This window comes from Arvicanthis niloticus, chromosome 23, assembly GCF_011762505.2.
Source record: "Arvicanthis niloticus isolate mArvNil1 chromosome 23, mArvNil1.pat.X, whole genome shotgun sequence".
NCBI lineage: Eukaryota > Metazoa > Chordata > Mammalia > Rodentia > Muridae > Arvicanthis > Arvicanthis niloticus.
In genome coordinates, this window is record NC_133430.1 from 41,795,124 (window position 1) to 41,812,224 (window position 17,101).

At 42.3% G+C, this 17,101-nt stretch overlaps 1 protein-coding gene across 5 annotated transcripts in view; it reads right to left on the bottom strand.

Moving 5' to 3' along the window:
- Syt16 (synaptotagmin 16) overlaps positions 1 to 17,101 on the bottom strand; it is a 233,571-nt gene that overhangs the window by 14,785 nt on the left and 201,685 nt on the right. For all 5 annotated transcript variants that reach the window (XM_076922000.1, XM_076922001.1, XM_076922003.1 and 2 more), the window contains 3 exons: positions 13,531 to 13,784; positions 7,838 to 8,278; positions 4,834 to 5,023 (listed from right to left, as the gene is read on the bottom strand). In XM_076922000.1, the coding sequence (XP_076778115.1) occupies positions 4,834 to 5,023; positions 7,838 to 8,278; positions 13,531 to 13,784 (885 nt within the window). The remainder of the gene's footprint in view (positions 1 to 4,833; positions 5,024 to 7,837; positions 8,279 to 13,530; positions 13,785 to 17,101) is intronic.

Sequence of the window (17,101 nt, forward strand, 5' to 3'; positions counted from 1 at the left end):
TTAAGCACTACCATTTAGGTGGTAATTATCACATGTGAGTAATCACGAGCATGCTGAGAAGCTGGGGAACTTGCTGGTTTTAACTGGAGGGGACATCTTAATGATAGCTTTTGACAAGCACCATTATATGTGTCTATATACACATAGATACACAGTGCAGAAACATACTCTCAACGAAGGCAAAGCAGAGAGAGAGAAAGGGAAGTTGCAACAGAAGAGCTGACTTCTTCAAAAGATGTCAATGCTTGTGTGTCTGTGGAATTCCTTTGTTAATCTTGTTTAATAGAGATGGAAATAAAAGTCAGAGATGCTCAATCAAATGTCAAGGCCAAGCAATAACTGGGTGACAGGCCTAGGTTAACAACAGAAGAGAACTGCTAAACTCAAGTGAGTTGCTTTTCCAAGAAGCCGAATTTAAGGGACAATCAAATGTTTCTGATTGGTACTGATGATGCATGTAAAAGCATTTGTAAAGCACACAGGGATTTCAGACAGCTACCGGATGCCGGGTCCTACTGTCTCACCTGTTCTCAACTGTGAACCTGGACTCTCCTTTGTCACTTGAAGAATTGTAGACCAGCCTATACCACCTTAGTGGCAATTACAATAATTGATGAACAGTGAAATTATTGTACACACTTGCCAATTTGGGGTGGGGGGGCACACTTAAGATTGAAGCTAAGAAAGGAACTGCCAAAGTGTTGGAACATGCCAAATTAGATAAGGAACTTCCAAGAGGCCGACATGATTGTTCCAGCCTACATGACTGTGATTGCTATTCTTAGTTGTCAACTTGGCTATATCTGGAATTACCTAAAAGCCAGATGGCTGGGCACACCTGTTAGAATTTTTTTTTTTTTATTTCGAAGTGGGAAGACCCACTTTTAATCTGGATCTTTGAGACGGAAAGATCTACCTTTAATCTGGGCCGTACCTTCCGATGGCCTGCCTATGTGTGGGACATGGAAAGAACGAAGTTCTCTCTTTTTGCCTGCTTGCTCTCGTTCTGCTGGCAAATCCATTGCTTCATTAGCATTAAAGCCTATGTCCGTAGGATCCTGTTGTATGATGAAGACATAACCAGTCTCACCGATTGATCAACTGATGAGTTCTTGGACCTTCCTTTTATAGGCAGCCATTGTTGAATTAGCTGGACGACAGCTTGTTAAGTCATTCTAATGAATGCCCTTTCTATTATAGAAAGATTCATTCTGTAAGTTCTGTTACTCTAGAGAATCCTGACCACCATAAACATATTCTCCATATCATGAGACCTTCTCATTTCAGCCATTTGGTGAGGAAGGAAGGATGTGGAGACTCCGGTTGGTATGGTTGGCATTTGGTGTGTCTCCTGCTCACCACTGTTTCCATTGGCTGCTGAGTACCCTCTCCCAGGATTTTACCTTAGATGTAGGGAATGAGTTAATTAGTTCCTTTCAGGCTCTTATAAAAGAAAAGAATTCCACTCTTCCCCCACCCTGTCTCTGCTTTTCAAAACAGAGTTTCTTTACCTAGCTCTGGCGGTCCTGTACCTCCATCTATAGACCAGGCTGGCCTCAAACTCATAAAGATCCACCTGCCTCTTGAGCTCTCGGATGCAAGGTGCTTGCCACCACTGACAGGCTCATCTTTTTCTAGATTGCTTATTTTGCTTAGAGAGAAATACTTAAGACACCACAGCAGTTTTCTAATTGGGTTGAACTGTCAAGTTCAAAGTTTATTTGCTTTATGATACATCGTAAGGCAAGAGAGTCTTGCTTCTAAATCTCACTCTTTGTCTCTTTTCTGGCCAGCTGTAAAACCTTAGCAATATTCCAAAGAAAAATCTCCAGCGTTTTCCCCTCCTTCATACTTGCCCAGGCACCACAGTGCCACAATCACAGTCACCTGCAAGGCAGGACTGATGCGCCTGTTTGACAGAATAGATGGAGACTGAGAGCCTCACATACAGTATTTTGTGACGCTGGCTCCTGTTCATTTCTCAGACATGCCTCTCCCCTAGTAGACAGTCCACCCAAGAAATCACTGGCTGTCTTCTCCAGCAATGTACCCAGCATCCTTCCTGCCCTGTTCTCACCAACAGCTCATTTATCAACGGACTCCCATCCTTCTCCTCCACTTGTTCCAACTCTGCTAAGCTACCTGATAACACCAAAACTATACCCTGCACTTGCCTGATAGCTGTCAATGCAGTGTTCATGCCATAACACAGAGCCAACACTTCCAGCCTCCAGGGCCCTTGAAAGTTCCAGGAGATCCTTTGCAGAGCGCCACAAAGGAGCGCTCTACTTTCTCACCCTTCCTAATTGGCTTTTCCTAAACTACCGGCTTTTCACATAGACCAAAAAACAACCCATTTGTTCCCACCGCTTGGTTTCAGTTTTAATTAAGAGCCTCACAAAAGCATTGCTAATACTTTTGTTTCAGAGATGAAGTACACCAGCCACAGTGAAGGTTAAGTTATGATCCTATGTCTATGATAAACACTCATGTATACAGACCTAAACTTATGACTTAAATCCATTTTCAAGTTAAGACTTACCCTTTTGTCTTATACAGGTTTAAATAATTATTACAACAATTTCTTCTTTGGGCCCATTTTTAAAAAGAGAACTATATAAAGATACAATGATATTACTTTTAATATCACAGCTCTGTATGTATTATCCCTACCTACAAAACATATTATTTGCAGATGAGGAAACAGATTCAGGATAGCTTAATAACTCACAGCTAGTAAGTAAGAGAACATGAATTTATAGTGTGGCTTATTCTAGATGATTCTTTCCCACTCAGCCTCCATGCTGTACACCTCCCCGCACTATCCAGCACACAAAGGTGAGCTTCCTCGATTGGACTCGAATGGGGCACATCTGTGGCCCACAGCTTTACCACTTTTTGCATCTCCATCAGGTGCCCCAAATATTGTTCAGATATTATCAAACTTCAACAACAGAGGAAAGGACATTGGCAGACACTCTGGGGAAGGAGTCTTAAATCAGGATCTTAACAAGTACTGGCTGCTATGGAAAGAAAAGCTGGATCTCTGGATCCATCAAAGAGCCTCTAACTGTGCAGTTAATAATCAGCGCCTAGTGTGCATTCTAACTAGCTCTCGCCTGCCTGAGTGGTGACATTGGATGTGGATTATGCACCTCCTAGTCTAATTTATTACCCAGAATTCTGGGGCTTTCTCTGCTGGCTTTAGCACAATTTTGTTAATGCATGTGTGTTGAGGGGCATATGTTTATTTGGATGTGCTCAAGTGCACTTGCATGTGTGTGTGCATTAATGTGGAGGGTGGGGTGTCATCCTCAGAAATATCATCTACCTCTTTTTTACAGGCTAATGAGAGATGCTCTTTTACAGCATCTCTCATTGGCCTGGAACTTACCAATTAAGCTAGACTTGCTGTCCAGCAAGGCCAATGGATCCTCCTGTATCCTCATCCCCAGTGCTGAGGTTACAAGTATACCACCATTTCACACAGGTTATGAGGGATTGAACTCAGGGGTTCATACTTGTGAAGCAAATTCTTTACTGAGCCCACTCCTTAGTTCTCTTTAAAATTTTAGCTAACAAGATAGTCACATACAACATGCTTGGTAGTCTGCAGCACAGTGACAGGTGGGGGTGGAATGAAAGTTTCAGATTCTCAGATTCGGTTGTAGGGTTGACCCTCATCTGGTCCCTTAGCTGGCTTTTCTATGTGAGGCGAGAGATCATTGACTCTCCACATTTGTGTTGATTTCACCATTCTTTTAGTGAGATTCTAGTTCCCCTGGTAATCAGATTCTTTTTTTTTTCCCCCATTTCCCCACCTTCAAGTTTACCTTCTTGTTCAGGAAAGGCTAGAAAGAATTCTCCAGCATGTTTCTGACTCTCTTGCAGCTAGCATTTCAGATACAAAATCTGTTTCTCTGATTAGTTGTATTTACACAAGGTCCGAAAAGCAGAAGTGCATCTTCTAAGGCTTCCTTTTGTAGGTAACTTAGATCATTAAAAAATATGACATGGTTTTGTTAACAGTATTATTTCAATGTTCATTATCCAACTGCTTAGGCTGCAAGGCTATTGAGGCAACTGGCAGCAGGAGTTATTTAACTCTTCCTGAACCTTGGCCCTTTAGCCATGGGGGGAATGAGTTGTCCTGAGCATTTCTGTCTAACGATGACCTCAGAAGTAGCCATTTTCCTGAGGAGACAGTCTTGCATGGCCCCAGCTCTACTCTCTTCACTGCTACACAATTACTAACATTTCTCTGTGCTCAGTGTGTATGTTAGGTGCTATACTAAAGCCCTTCGTGCAACTGTAGTTATTTAAATCTCTCAACAGTCCCATCAGGAAGGTATTGGCTAATATTATTTCCAGGTAGGTCAAATAGGGTTTGGAGAAGAGACTGGTTGCACAAGATCAGAGCAAATTGGATGGGGAAATAACAGAGCTGGAATTCAATCCCAGCTCTGCCTCCCTTCAGAGTCAAAGTTCTGCCTCTTTACTGTTAAGAGCCTGTAAATATTGGCAGATCTCAATCCCTATGCATGTTACATTTCTGAAAAGACTTCAGTCTTTTTTTCCTTAAATAGTTTAAACACACCAATCATTCTAAAACATGTTGATGTATAGTTAGATACCTTTAGAAGCCTTCTTCTAATTAAATAGAAGCCATTAAAAAAAAAAAAAAAAAAAGCCAGGGCTATTGCTTCATGAAAACATGCCCAGACCATACCAAGTTTATCTTTTACCACAAAAATGAAAAACTGAGATGAAATAGACTGGACCTTTCTCTTGCTCCTAGAGATCCCAGAGCTAGAGTAGCAGACACATACTCACCGGGAGCTCGGTTAGCAGCGAGGTTGCGGAAATGGCTGCCTTTGATCATTTCCACAGATAATCGGCCTGTTGTGGCATTGTAGGACAGTCCCACCAATAGCTCTGGCACCCCTCCATGAGACAGTGACTGTGTGGATGAAGCACTATCACTGTGAGACACCACAGATGGGCTGAGCGGAGACTCTCCACTCTGGAGGGGAAGAACACAAAGAATTCATTGGCCCATGCCGCATCTCTCTCTTGGAGAGAAAGCTGATATTATGTTTGGTGAAATTGTGACCCAGTCGCAATGCTTGCCAAAGATTACTAATGGACACTCAGTGTGAATTACAATGTGCCGGGGAGTGCAGCCATGTGTGGGATGGCCCATGGTACTAGCCGACATACTTATTCCAAGAGTAGACTCCATTCAATATTTCCTCTCTAAAGACAAAACAGACAAAGATGTAATTGCTAGTGTAAATCAAACCTTCTAAGATACATGGAGTGTGAATAATACATTTAATATAGGCCAAGATTCCCTCCTGTGTAATTTGTTTCTGAATGTTTCTGCGAACCTACCCACTCCAGGCCTAGTTTTGTCCCTGCTCTCTGCACTCTTGATGAATAAGGCAACACAGAAGATGTTTTGTCTCAAAAATAAAAGAAATGACCACCAGGCACTGGTCAGTACATAAAACACCTAGTGTCTGGTTCTGTTGCTTAAGAAGCGTAGTTCACATGGGAAATGTTACCTCCTGTGGAAAAAAAAATTACACAGAAGTGAGTACTTTCACTATTTAATATTTGATAAAGGATCAGAAGATTGTGGATCTTGGTTACCCCGGGAGGCAGCAGGTGAGCCAAGGAGAATGCCCAGGCCTTTTCTCATGTTTATTCATTTGCACACTTCTGAGTGATACTGTCATCCTGGCTGGAACAGGCCAGCAGTCTCTCCAGCATACTACTTCCTCTCGTGGACACCAGTACATGGGGCTTACCTTAAACCCCTCTTGACTGTATCTGAAATTATTTTTCTAAATCTTCTTGCCAATATCTCAATAAGCAAAAACAATAAAAGGAACCAAATGCTGCACATGTCCAAAAGATGTATCCTTTTAACCAAACCATGTGTGTTTCAGAGAGCCCCCCCAAGCTTTCATGGATCTGTGATTTATAAGAAAACAGCCTTCCAGGCATTAATACCCAGAAGTTAACACACCAATGAAATATTTGCATCCTTGGGAGAAAGGCCATACATCTTTGTGTTTCTATAGAAACTTCTACTGTGGTCCCTCTCACAGTACTGTTACCTACCCCTACCAAGTGCTTAATCTGTATCCATCACTTAGTCCATAACACATAGATGTATATCTGGTATATAATCATACTCAACAGTAGCTGATAAATGAGATATTTCCCTCCATCAAAATTCCTTCACGCTGGCTTCTTCTCCCCATTCAGCCTGTGCCCTCAGTACAGAACCCAGGGCCTGGCACTGACAAAAGTGGGTATGGCCACACTGGCTCCTGCGCTTCACACTTCAGGGCCTCTTTTTGACTCTTCTCTAAATTCTGTTCTTTATGATTTCACAATTTTATGAAAAGAAAGAATTTACATGAGACGCAAGCAGGCTTGTGCCTTCTTGAGCTCATTCTAACCCTTGTGTCAGAAAACAGTAGAAGCTTAGAGGCCACCAGCAGGGGACTATTCGACTAACCCACCGGAGAGCTGTGCTTTGCTTCTATCTAAAGAGAATTCACAGCTTTCAGCTGGAAGAGAGAGGTCATGGGTGAGCTCTACAATTTTGGAGCTAGCGACTGGAGAGATGAGCTTGCCAGCAGGCAGGTCTGGGAAGACAGCAGGTGGCATCGATTTAGAGAGGCAAAAATCAAGCTTTCCAGTATGAAGATGTTCAGGCAGAATTAGAACTTTAGATGGATAGACCTTTTTGGAACATGTCTTTGTCCTCCTCCATGGCTGTGTGTGCCCTCCCTTTGTCTGACCATCCACCCACACACGTCACCAGTCTTGTTCTCTCCATTGCTTGAGCTATCTGGTTTTTTTTTCCTTTGTCATCTCAAAAAAAGCCTTCTCCTGGTCACTCTAAGCAAGCTGTAACCTCTGGAGCTTTACCAAGGGCTGCCTATCAATACCCTCCATCACTAGTCTATGGAATAATAGCTGTCTGTTTGCTTCTGTAGACATTTGGCCTCCAGAGCCCATGACAGGATACATCACCAATGAATGACTGATTGGTGGACTAACACATAGCTGTCTGATCTTTTGACGTATTTTCATAAAAGGAGATCTTCACGTTACACGATAGATGATCTACCGCAGTGGTGAGGCTGGCCACCTCTTAGACCTCCAAGCTCTACAAGCCCTGGACCAGGAAGAGGAGTACGATGCATGATAAGAAAACAGCAATAAAACTGGAAGCTCTCAGATGTGGCAGGCATTCCAGTTGCTAACACAGGATGTTTCTCAATCCTCCTCGCTATGAGCCTTGCCTTGAAAGTTCAGAAATACCCACTTACAATTCCTGCACTTGGGAAGCCGAGGCAAGGGGGATTATATGTTGGAGGGTATCCTGGGTTATAGAAAGAGCTTGAAGCCAACCTGGGCTGTGTAGTAAGATTCTTGTTTCAAGAAAACAACAAGAAAGGTAGCATGTCTAAGAATCCTTATAATGCATCCTGGGAGGGGATGGGAGGCACATGGATGTGTATCCACTAAGTCAAAAGCCCAGCCACCTCTCCAAGTCCTGCCAGGCCTTTCCCCACGTTGCCACTGTCATTTCCTAAAATGGGTGAAAAATACATCCATCAACTTATCAGGACGACAGGTGTGAAAGACCCACTGTCCATGAAGTGCAAACCATGGCTTATATGGATGAGGACAGCCAAATGGAAAATTCAATTAACGTCTATGAATTCACAAGCTGAATGTTGTAAATCAAGGGCTGACAACCCCAGGTCTTTGAACACCCCGCATCATTAGCAGCGCCGTTTAATGTACTCACGCTCAGATTGCTTCTTGGCTCCAGAACCAGAGTCACTTTCATTTCCCCTTCTGGGTGCAAGTGGCTGAGACAGAACAGCTTCTCTCCCATCATTCTCTCTCGGGTCATCTTACGGGCAGCATACAGGCGGAAGCGGACAGCACAGGCAGTCACATCTCTGGGCTCCAGCTTGGTGAAGGTGACCTTTTCCTTGAAGACAGGGTTGGGCCCTCTCTGTATGTTCGTCTTACCCCTCTGTTTCTTACTGGGCAGCAGCACTAGATGAACTTGCCAGGAGTTGACACCACTTCGGTCCTTATCTGGGAGACCCTGTGCTCTCACAATGGTCACGGTGAGCTTCTGGGTTACAGCTCTATATTCAAAGATGACATCGAGGTCACCGCATTTGGAGATAGGCTCCGAAAGCCTGGGTGGTACCTGAAGACTGGTCCCATCCTGCTCCTGTTATAAGCAGAAGGGGAAAGTGAGGGCTGGAAATGACAATGACTTGTTACACAATGACAGGTTGCTGCGCCTTGGTGCTTTCTTGGTTCCCAAGCTTCCTGACTGCCAACTCATGACCTATGTTAGGAAGTTCTGTTTGCTAAGTTCTCTCCAACAGACTGTGAGTTCTTGGAAGGCATAGTACCTGATACGAGCAAGCTTTTGAGAAGGTTTTTAAGTGAATAAATGAAGCACTTACATCTTTCAAAATGCAGTAATTTGAACTGTCTCTTGAAAAGTACATTTGCCTACTATGATTAAAACCAACTGAGACATGAAGTCTCTAATTAAGCCAACTATGAACTATGTACATTCCAACAGGCAACTTTTGAGTCTCCAGGAGTAATTGCTGAGCCTGGACCTGTTGTCCACAAATCAGAACTTCCCTATAGGCAAAAGCCCCAGATTTCCTGGGAGAAAAGACTAACAGCTGAGCTTCTCCAACCTAATGGCCACCTGAGTCACTCAAGGATTCTCATGAAGTCAACGGTTGGGGCAGAGACTCTGCATTCCTGTGATGCTTGCCAGAGATGTTGGCTACAGAAAGCCAAGGCTCAGGAGATCATTCAAAGTAAAGTCTAAAGAGATCATTCACAGCAGCCAATTAGCAAAAAGCACCACTGCAGCCAGATTACCTGGATTAAAACCATAGGTCTACCACTGGCTTGTGTTTTGAGCCCTGGCCAAACTGGAAAGTGTACATTAGGTTGCAAATCTACAGAAGTGTAGCCAGGCAGCAAAATGAACTTCTCCATCCTCTAGGTAGACTGCCAGTTTTAGTGTTTTACTGTTTTCTTTGTGTCTTAATCTCTGCATATGCATATATGACATGCGTACATGTACACATGTGTGTATGTATTTGCTGAATCAGTGAAATAAATGTGAAACCCTGGTTTTGAAAAGAGAGAGAGAGAGTAGGGTTGGGAGGTTTTAGTCAAGATGAAAATCTGTCTTCAACCAGACTCCATAATTATTCCTGACACTGGTATGGTGCTGCCTCTTTTCAAGTATGCCTCTCTCTTTATGGAATATACCCTTGGCCAACAATTTACTTATAGCTACTCAGGTCTGATGCTCTTACTGGAAAAACTAAACTGCACATCATTTACTGTAATGACCACCACACCAACAAATTACTAATAATGTCAATATAATTTTTAACTTTTCCCTGAAGGCCTGAGTCTTTCCTATAACTAAAAGAGTCTCACAGTGAACCCTTTCTTAATGTAAATTCATTCTTTATCTATGGAACTGAGCCCTAGTTCAGAGATTACTTCAAAATTGGAACAAAATATTTCAATATGTGCTTTCATCAATGAGACTTTCCCACGGAGTCATAGGGGACACACATGGTGCTGTGGAATCAAATGTTCTTGAGAAGCTATGTCTGCTACTTCTTATAAGCTCCGTAACACTGGGAACATTATTTCATACTTTTTTTATTATCTTTCCTCAATAGTAAAATAAAGACGATACCCACTCCACAGGGACGCCGTGCAAAGTAGAAGACTTGACATATAGGAGACATCTAATAAATGCCCTTCCCTTTTAAGATTCAAATTAGCCTGCCAAGAAAATCCAGCTTTCTTATAACATAAGGGACGCTTCTTCTCTCCTTTTCCCCCGTGCATGCAATCATGCATGAGCATTTCGCTTCAGAGGTACTTAGTTTCAAGTGATGGAAGTGGTTGCTATAGAGACTCCTGAATACAACTGACTAGTGTATATATAATATTAGAAACAAGTCTCCAAGGAATTCAGCTAACTGAAAAACCAAGGCAGAATCTTTTCTTAAGCTCCGTCTCCCCTGAAAACTCCCATCTATTTTCGCCTGCTCTTGATCATCTACATGATTTGCCTAGATGTAAGTAGTAATAGCTAGCAGCTTTGAAGTTGTTCTTAATGTCAGGTACCAGGTCAAGTCTGGCCTGGCACACTTCGGACCCTCTTGGCCTTATCCCTTGTTTCATTTCCTCGAAAAGAATCTCTTACCTGCTGCTCACAAAACATAAAGCTCAACTCTCATCATTGATCCATGGGTACCAAAGCTTAGGAAAGATTCTTCTTCCCACCATGTTTGGGAAGGTCAGAGCGAGCGCCATTGTTAATACCCTATGCAATAAGCTTTCTCCCGTTGCCAAGATGAACTTAGAGCAAGTAATAATTTCCTGGAGTACAAGGCACAGGATAAAGCAATTGGTCGTACTGGGTGGTGGCCAACTCAAGGGCAGCTTCTCATCCAGGACCTCTCTTCTTCCCTCCCTCGTTCCCCCATCCTTCATTGAAAAAGTGTTCATTAGCAAAGCAGGAAACAAAAGTCTTCACCGTCAGCTCTTACTAGGGAACCCAACTAAGAAGTCTTGTGCTTTGTAATACTTATATATGCTAATGAGCTAGTATTTTTTAACATCTTTATTTCATGGGAAGGGAAACTAAAACTAAAATGAGCTATGTAACTAATACCCTTCCAACAGGAGGGTCCAGATGCCAGGCCAGGATCATTCAAGATTCTTACTCCAGGAGCCTAAGAGCAGACCGTATATAGTCAAAATCTCAAACTTTGTGTTAAACCACATGACCTACTTCTTTCTGCCAACCCTTCAACCGTAGATGCTTCTATGCTTACTGGGCATGTGAGAGGAAGACGGGAGGTGGTAGCAATGGAAGTTGGATGGCAGTATTGTAAATTCATTCCCTTTCAGGTCTCTGCTCTTAAAAATTAGGTAGGAGTCAGTAGCTTGATCATCTATTTCAATGCCAAGGCTAAAAAACACAGTGCCCGATAATTAGGCTCTCCCACACGTCCATCAGCTACCTATTCAGGTAAGTGCTTGCTGCGCCCGCAGGCTTCTGGAAAGTACCGGGCAAAGCTACCGGCAATTGCTCTGAGAATGCTGGGCCAAGCACAGCTCTGGGCAACAGCTGGCCTCCTGAGGGGCCAATCCCAGCTGTTGTTCATGAAAACTGGGCTTTGCAGCCTCGACCTGGGTTGATTTGAGACAGAGATTTGTGAAGGTTTGTGTTTTCATAGCAATTAATTATTTCGACACGTTACCTATCGCCAGGCCTCCAAAGGGGCTCCTTGTACGGGTACTGTTAATACTGCTAATCTATTTGACCTTCCTGCAAGGGAAAACTGTCTTCCTTCTTATCCCCATTTGGCAGATTTTAATTAACTTCTCAAGGCCAACCAATTAATCAGTGGAAAGCAGAGAGGAAAAGTGGGGCATCTGTCTCTCTGTGTGTTTGAAATTTCCAGCCACCTTCCCATTGTTTCCCACCAAGCCCCAGGTCTGCGGGAGAAAGTCAATGGTCCTTGCCAGCTGAGGGTAAACTGGAAAATCCATGATCATAGCAGGTAGTCAGTCTGCATGAGTCCTTTTCCTTCGGAGACAAAATAAATGATTCCTTGAGCTCTCCTGTCCTGAATTTTCCCCTTTAAGGTGGAAATGCTTGCATCAAACTGTCAAAACCCACGTGAAGTTTAAAGATTTTCTGTCAAACTGAAAAGCCTTTCTGTTTTAGTAAGATAGTGTTGATGTCATCTTGTGGCCCAAAGTAAATGGATCCACAATACATTCTGGATGCCAGATACACCAGGGAAGACAAGGTTCTTAACACGGCTAAGAGACAAATAAATCAATGCTTAAGAGGCGAGCTGCAGTTACGGGAACTGCCTGAGCTCCATCTGAAGCTCTACAGTAGGAGCACCAAATTACAGTTTTTGTCTCAAAATAGATAGGAGGTTGAATGGTGCACATGGAGCTGTCTGGGTATTTTTGGAGTCTGAGAACATTCAGTACCTTAGCATAAGTCATCTATCAAAGCACCAGGAGGCAGGGAAATGGGAGGTTACATGGAGAAGGCGAGCCCAAACCTAATGGCACAATTATCAGGGAGAGAGAGTTATCAACAGGCAGGTAAATAGTTGTGTTTTGGTTTTTTTTTTTTTTTTTGCAGTGAGGGAGACAAAGGGAACATTTTTAAACATTGTGTGGGATTTGATTTGCCTCTGAGCACTGACACCATGGCAATGCAGACCTGTATTTTGTTTCTGTCTCTCCTTTTTTTTTTTTTTTTTTTTTCTTTTTTCTTTTTAACAAAACTGGTGACAGTTAGTAGCTTTGGGTGCCTATGTGGGAAGGACTGACTGACTAGCAAACTATAGACCAGGTATCTGAGTTTCTATTTCTGGTTCTCAGCAAAAACACCATCATGGAGACACCTGCACATACATGAAAACATGTGTGCATAGGGCTTCTTACACATGCCCTACATCTCCCCATTAACTTGAAAACAGCAAGGCTTTGGAACATGAATTTCTCCAGTTTTCTTTTGCATTTCTACAAACATTTAGCACATGTGACCTCTGGGTCCTTCTGAAGAGATTCGCGCGGCTTATTTCCTCTGGTTGGAATAACCAACTTGTTCTCTGGTTCCATCTATATATATTAGGTTGAAGTCATACAAATATTAAGTATATATTAGTAATTTCAACTAAGTTGATTTCCAGTTAGCACCTCTTAATGTTGGGGCATCATTATAGAAGGGTGGAACTCACAAAGAAAAACAGAGATGCCTGTGAGATAAAGTAATGTTTGTAAGACCCTAGACTGGGGTAGCTGGTGTCCCTCTTCACTGTGGCTGCCATCATTATCACAGATAGCACTATATATCAAGGACAAACTTTAATTGAAATACCCATCTCTAAGCTGCATCTTTCAGCAAATGTTTATTATAAAAAGCAGCATCAATGACCAGAATATTGTTACTCTCAGCGCTGCCTCCCACACCTTCAACTCAATTCAAAGCTGACACCCACAAGCCCTTGTCATGTCTTTACTTTAGTTAAATTCTTCAATAACTCTTATTTTAGCAATCATAGTATGGGATTTGGGGTGAAATAAGATAGAATTCATTTTTCCAAGAAGGAAAGCAACCAAGCTCTCCAAAGGTCTAGAAATCCTTTTGTATGAGAATATCCTGATAGATCTTCACTTCTCTCACCGCATGCTTCTTCTGCTTCCATTTTGAAAGAACGTATTTGCGATTCTTTTATTGCTATTCATACAAGGTTGTGTGTGTGTGTGTGTGTGTGTGTGTGTTGTTTTTAGAACAGGCAGTACCTCCTTTCTGGAGAAATCAGGTAGGGGAAGCAGAGAAGATGAATAAGTAGGTGGTACTAAAATGAAGAAAAGAAAACGACTTGCCTCTGGACTCCACATAGAAGAGCTGTGGGTGGTATAGGAATCTTCAAAGCCCCGACTAATAAAAGCTGTCTCCGTCTCCAGGACGCCGTCTGCACATGGACGACTGAGGCTTCGGACCATGCCAGTCTCTGGATGACAAGGTCCATGGTGCCTGGTGTTCCTGCTCTCACAGGGAGATTGTGAGAGGATGGAAATTGGACGGTCTTCGTAAGACAAAATCTCGGAATAACTGAGGTGGCTGGTTCCATCCACACCTAAATTTTCAATTAAAAAACTATTTCAAATGTATTATATTTTCATGTCTTTTGGTCTAGAGAAATTGAACAATTGCAGACACAACAATTAAGATCACAGGAAAAAAAAACATAACAATAACATCTTCAAAAACAATATCACCCACATGACAGATAAACTTTGCCCCTATAGTCAAAGAGTACTAGTTCATTATGTGTAATAAAGTAGACAAAGATCATGTCCTTAAGCCTAGCCTGGGCTACAGAGGAAAACAAGTCTAAAAATAAAAAAACAAAAACAAAAACAAAAAACAAAAAAAAACTGAAATCCTGATAAAAGTAAAAGCTTCTGTGTTTGATCCACAGAAGTTCTGATGTGTGAACCATGATCCTGAACAATGTTCCTATCTTCTGAACACCTACTTTCTTACCTAAAAATATCTTTTAAAAGCCATCAGTGGGTCATTATGGATATTAAAGTTTGTATCAGGCAGACATCAGAAGGATTTTCCCATAAATGTTAGATTCTCACTTGCCTGGCCCAGACTTGACTCTTCCACCTCACTGAACCCCAGTTTCCACAGTATCCTAGCTCATCATCTACAACTACTTCTGGTCTCACTGGCTGTTTCTCTCCTCTATGTCTTGTCTACTCAAAGGACCATCAACTCCTGAACTATCCCTGACTTCTTCTGCCTCAGTGGTTTTCTCTCACTCTTTCTCTCCTTTTCCCCATTCGGAAGCCTTATGAGCAGGGTGATCTGGTCACCATAGAAGACAAGAGAACACAGATGAGCAGAGGGTGATCTGGTCACCGCAGAGGACTAGGGGCACAGAGTGAAGCAACCAGGTCCTCTTGACATAACTGTTTCCTTTCTTAAACCACCTCTGGGTTATCTGCTCTAATGCATTTGTTTGAACCTTTTAACAGAAATATCCTTCCTTATCCTTATACTCATATTGTTAAGAAGTAAGATGTATTATAGCAGGGCTGGAAATGTCTGAGCTGGTAAAATACTGGCTTTGTAAGCACGGGGATCTAGGACCAATGTCCACTACCAATATACAACCCTTAGCGTTTTTCTTTTGCATTCCCTGTTTGCCTCCACTCTGTTACCTCTCCTCTCCTCTCCTCCTCTCCTCTCCTCTCCTCTCCTCTCCTCTCCTCTCCTCTCCTCTCCTCTCCTCTCCTCTCCTCTCCTCTCCTCTCCTCTCCTCTCCCGTACACCCAACCCCCCCCCCAGCCCTACTTAACCCATTCATTCACCTTAATGTCAGCAGACAAAACAAACCTGGCAAGTTCCTCCCAAGCAACAGCTCCAGCCCTTCCTTCAGCCCACCCCAGCTAAGTTGTTCCATCTCATTAGCTCCAGTCCCTTTCAATATTCCCCAGCCTAGGATGAAAGAAAATGAGAGGCAGAGACAGGAGTGAGTGGGACATCAAAGGGACATCCCTAGTTCAGCTCTTATGCACCCTAGCAGTTCCTCGGCTGAGACTAGGAACTTCAGCTACAGCATGGGCTCCCAGAAGGCATAAACACACATAGTCTGCACCTGCTGCTACATCCTCACTAAACCTTTGAACAGCCTTCCAACAGACTCATATAGCTGAAGCATCCAGGTGGGAAGTGAAGCAGGACCTTGGTGATTAGGACATATAGGATTAATGTGCTGATTCAATCTTAAATATATAATGTGGGGCTTGGAAATGGCTCAGGGGTTATAGTACTTGCCATTCGAGCCTGAGTGCTGGAGTTTGGATGCCCAGAAGCCACACAAATATTAGATGGGCATGATTACCTATCTGGAATTTCAGTGTCCAGGTGGAAAAGACTAGGGATTCCTAAAGCAAGCTGGCTGGTTAGACCTTATTCGGAAGCTCTGAGTTTGAAAGATCCTGTCTCAATGATTAGAGAATGATCAAAAAAGATTGTTAACATCAGGCCCAGACCTCCACATACATGTGTACATGTACCTACATCACACACACACACTCACACACACACTCACACACACACTCACACACACACACACACACACACATACACACACACACACACCCTACACATGCACATGAGAATGAAAATATATACTCAGTCTCATATATATCTTATTATACTCATTCTTGTGTGCACTTTTTAGAATACTATCCATGTAGACTATATTAGCACAACTTTGGACTCTGGCTTTATTTTTCAAAACCACACCAGTCACTGAAAAACTCCTCTTTCTGTTGTGTTATTCTTAAATATTCAGGTCAGGTTCCTTAGAAACACTTTCACAGGATACCACAAAAAAATGTTACATTCATACTCTTAGATGTTTGGCAAACACACTTTTTTTTTTTTTTTTTTAAAGCCCTGGAAAACGACAGAATGTCGGAAACTCCTCATGCAAAAACCTACAATAAAGCAGGATTTTCTTCTAAGTCTCTAATTAGCACACCCATTCCTCACATACATGAACAGTGAGATGTTCTATTAAACAGTGGGCCATCTATCAATGTGTGCAGCACCCAGCAGGACTTCAGTACAAAATCTAACTTTGCCAAGAAATTATCCCCATAAAATTGTCTCATGACTTTGACTCCTATGGCGATAATACCTAGATCAGTAATGGAGGGACTTTCAACAACTACATTAAGCCTTGAAACATTATTCATAGCTGAAAAGTAGGACTATATTAATGTAACAATGCATTTTCTATAACAGACAAGCAAAGGATGAATTAGAAAAATCAAGTCTGGGCTACAAGTAGCAAGAAGAAGGAATTTGAAACAATGGGTCACCTTTCTGTATAAGAGTGTTCCCTTGCCTTTAAATGACAGAGAGTCACATCACCTTAAACTCATATGTAAAACTAATGGTCTATTTTCAGAGAAATAGATCCTGGCTTCTTAAAGCCATAACTATATTGCATCAAATATATTTATATGGTCAGAGAAAGTATTCAACTTACTTAGTTTATGAGCCACTTTAAAGGAAAATTCTATTCTCTAATTTGCTTTCTTTCATACTCTATATCTGTCCATGTAAAGAGATTGCTACTTACTATTCATAATGGTCCACCTGCATGATATCTTAACTGGATTATGAGTGCCAATTATTTTAATTCTAATATGAATTAATGTGATGTTATTTTGCAGGTGTGGCTGAGTTCACAATCAGTTGACTTTGAGCAAAGGAGATAACCCTGTACAGTTAGTTAAAAGACTGGAAGAGAGCTGAGGCTTCCTGGAGGAGAAGAAAATGCATCTATGGATGGAAGTTCTAGCTCAGACCTGAGAGTTTGTATCTATAACCTCACGACCTGCTCCAGGAAGGTCAGATGTAGGGATT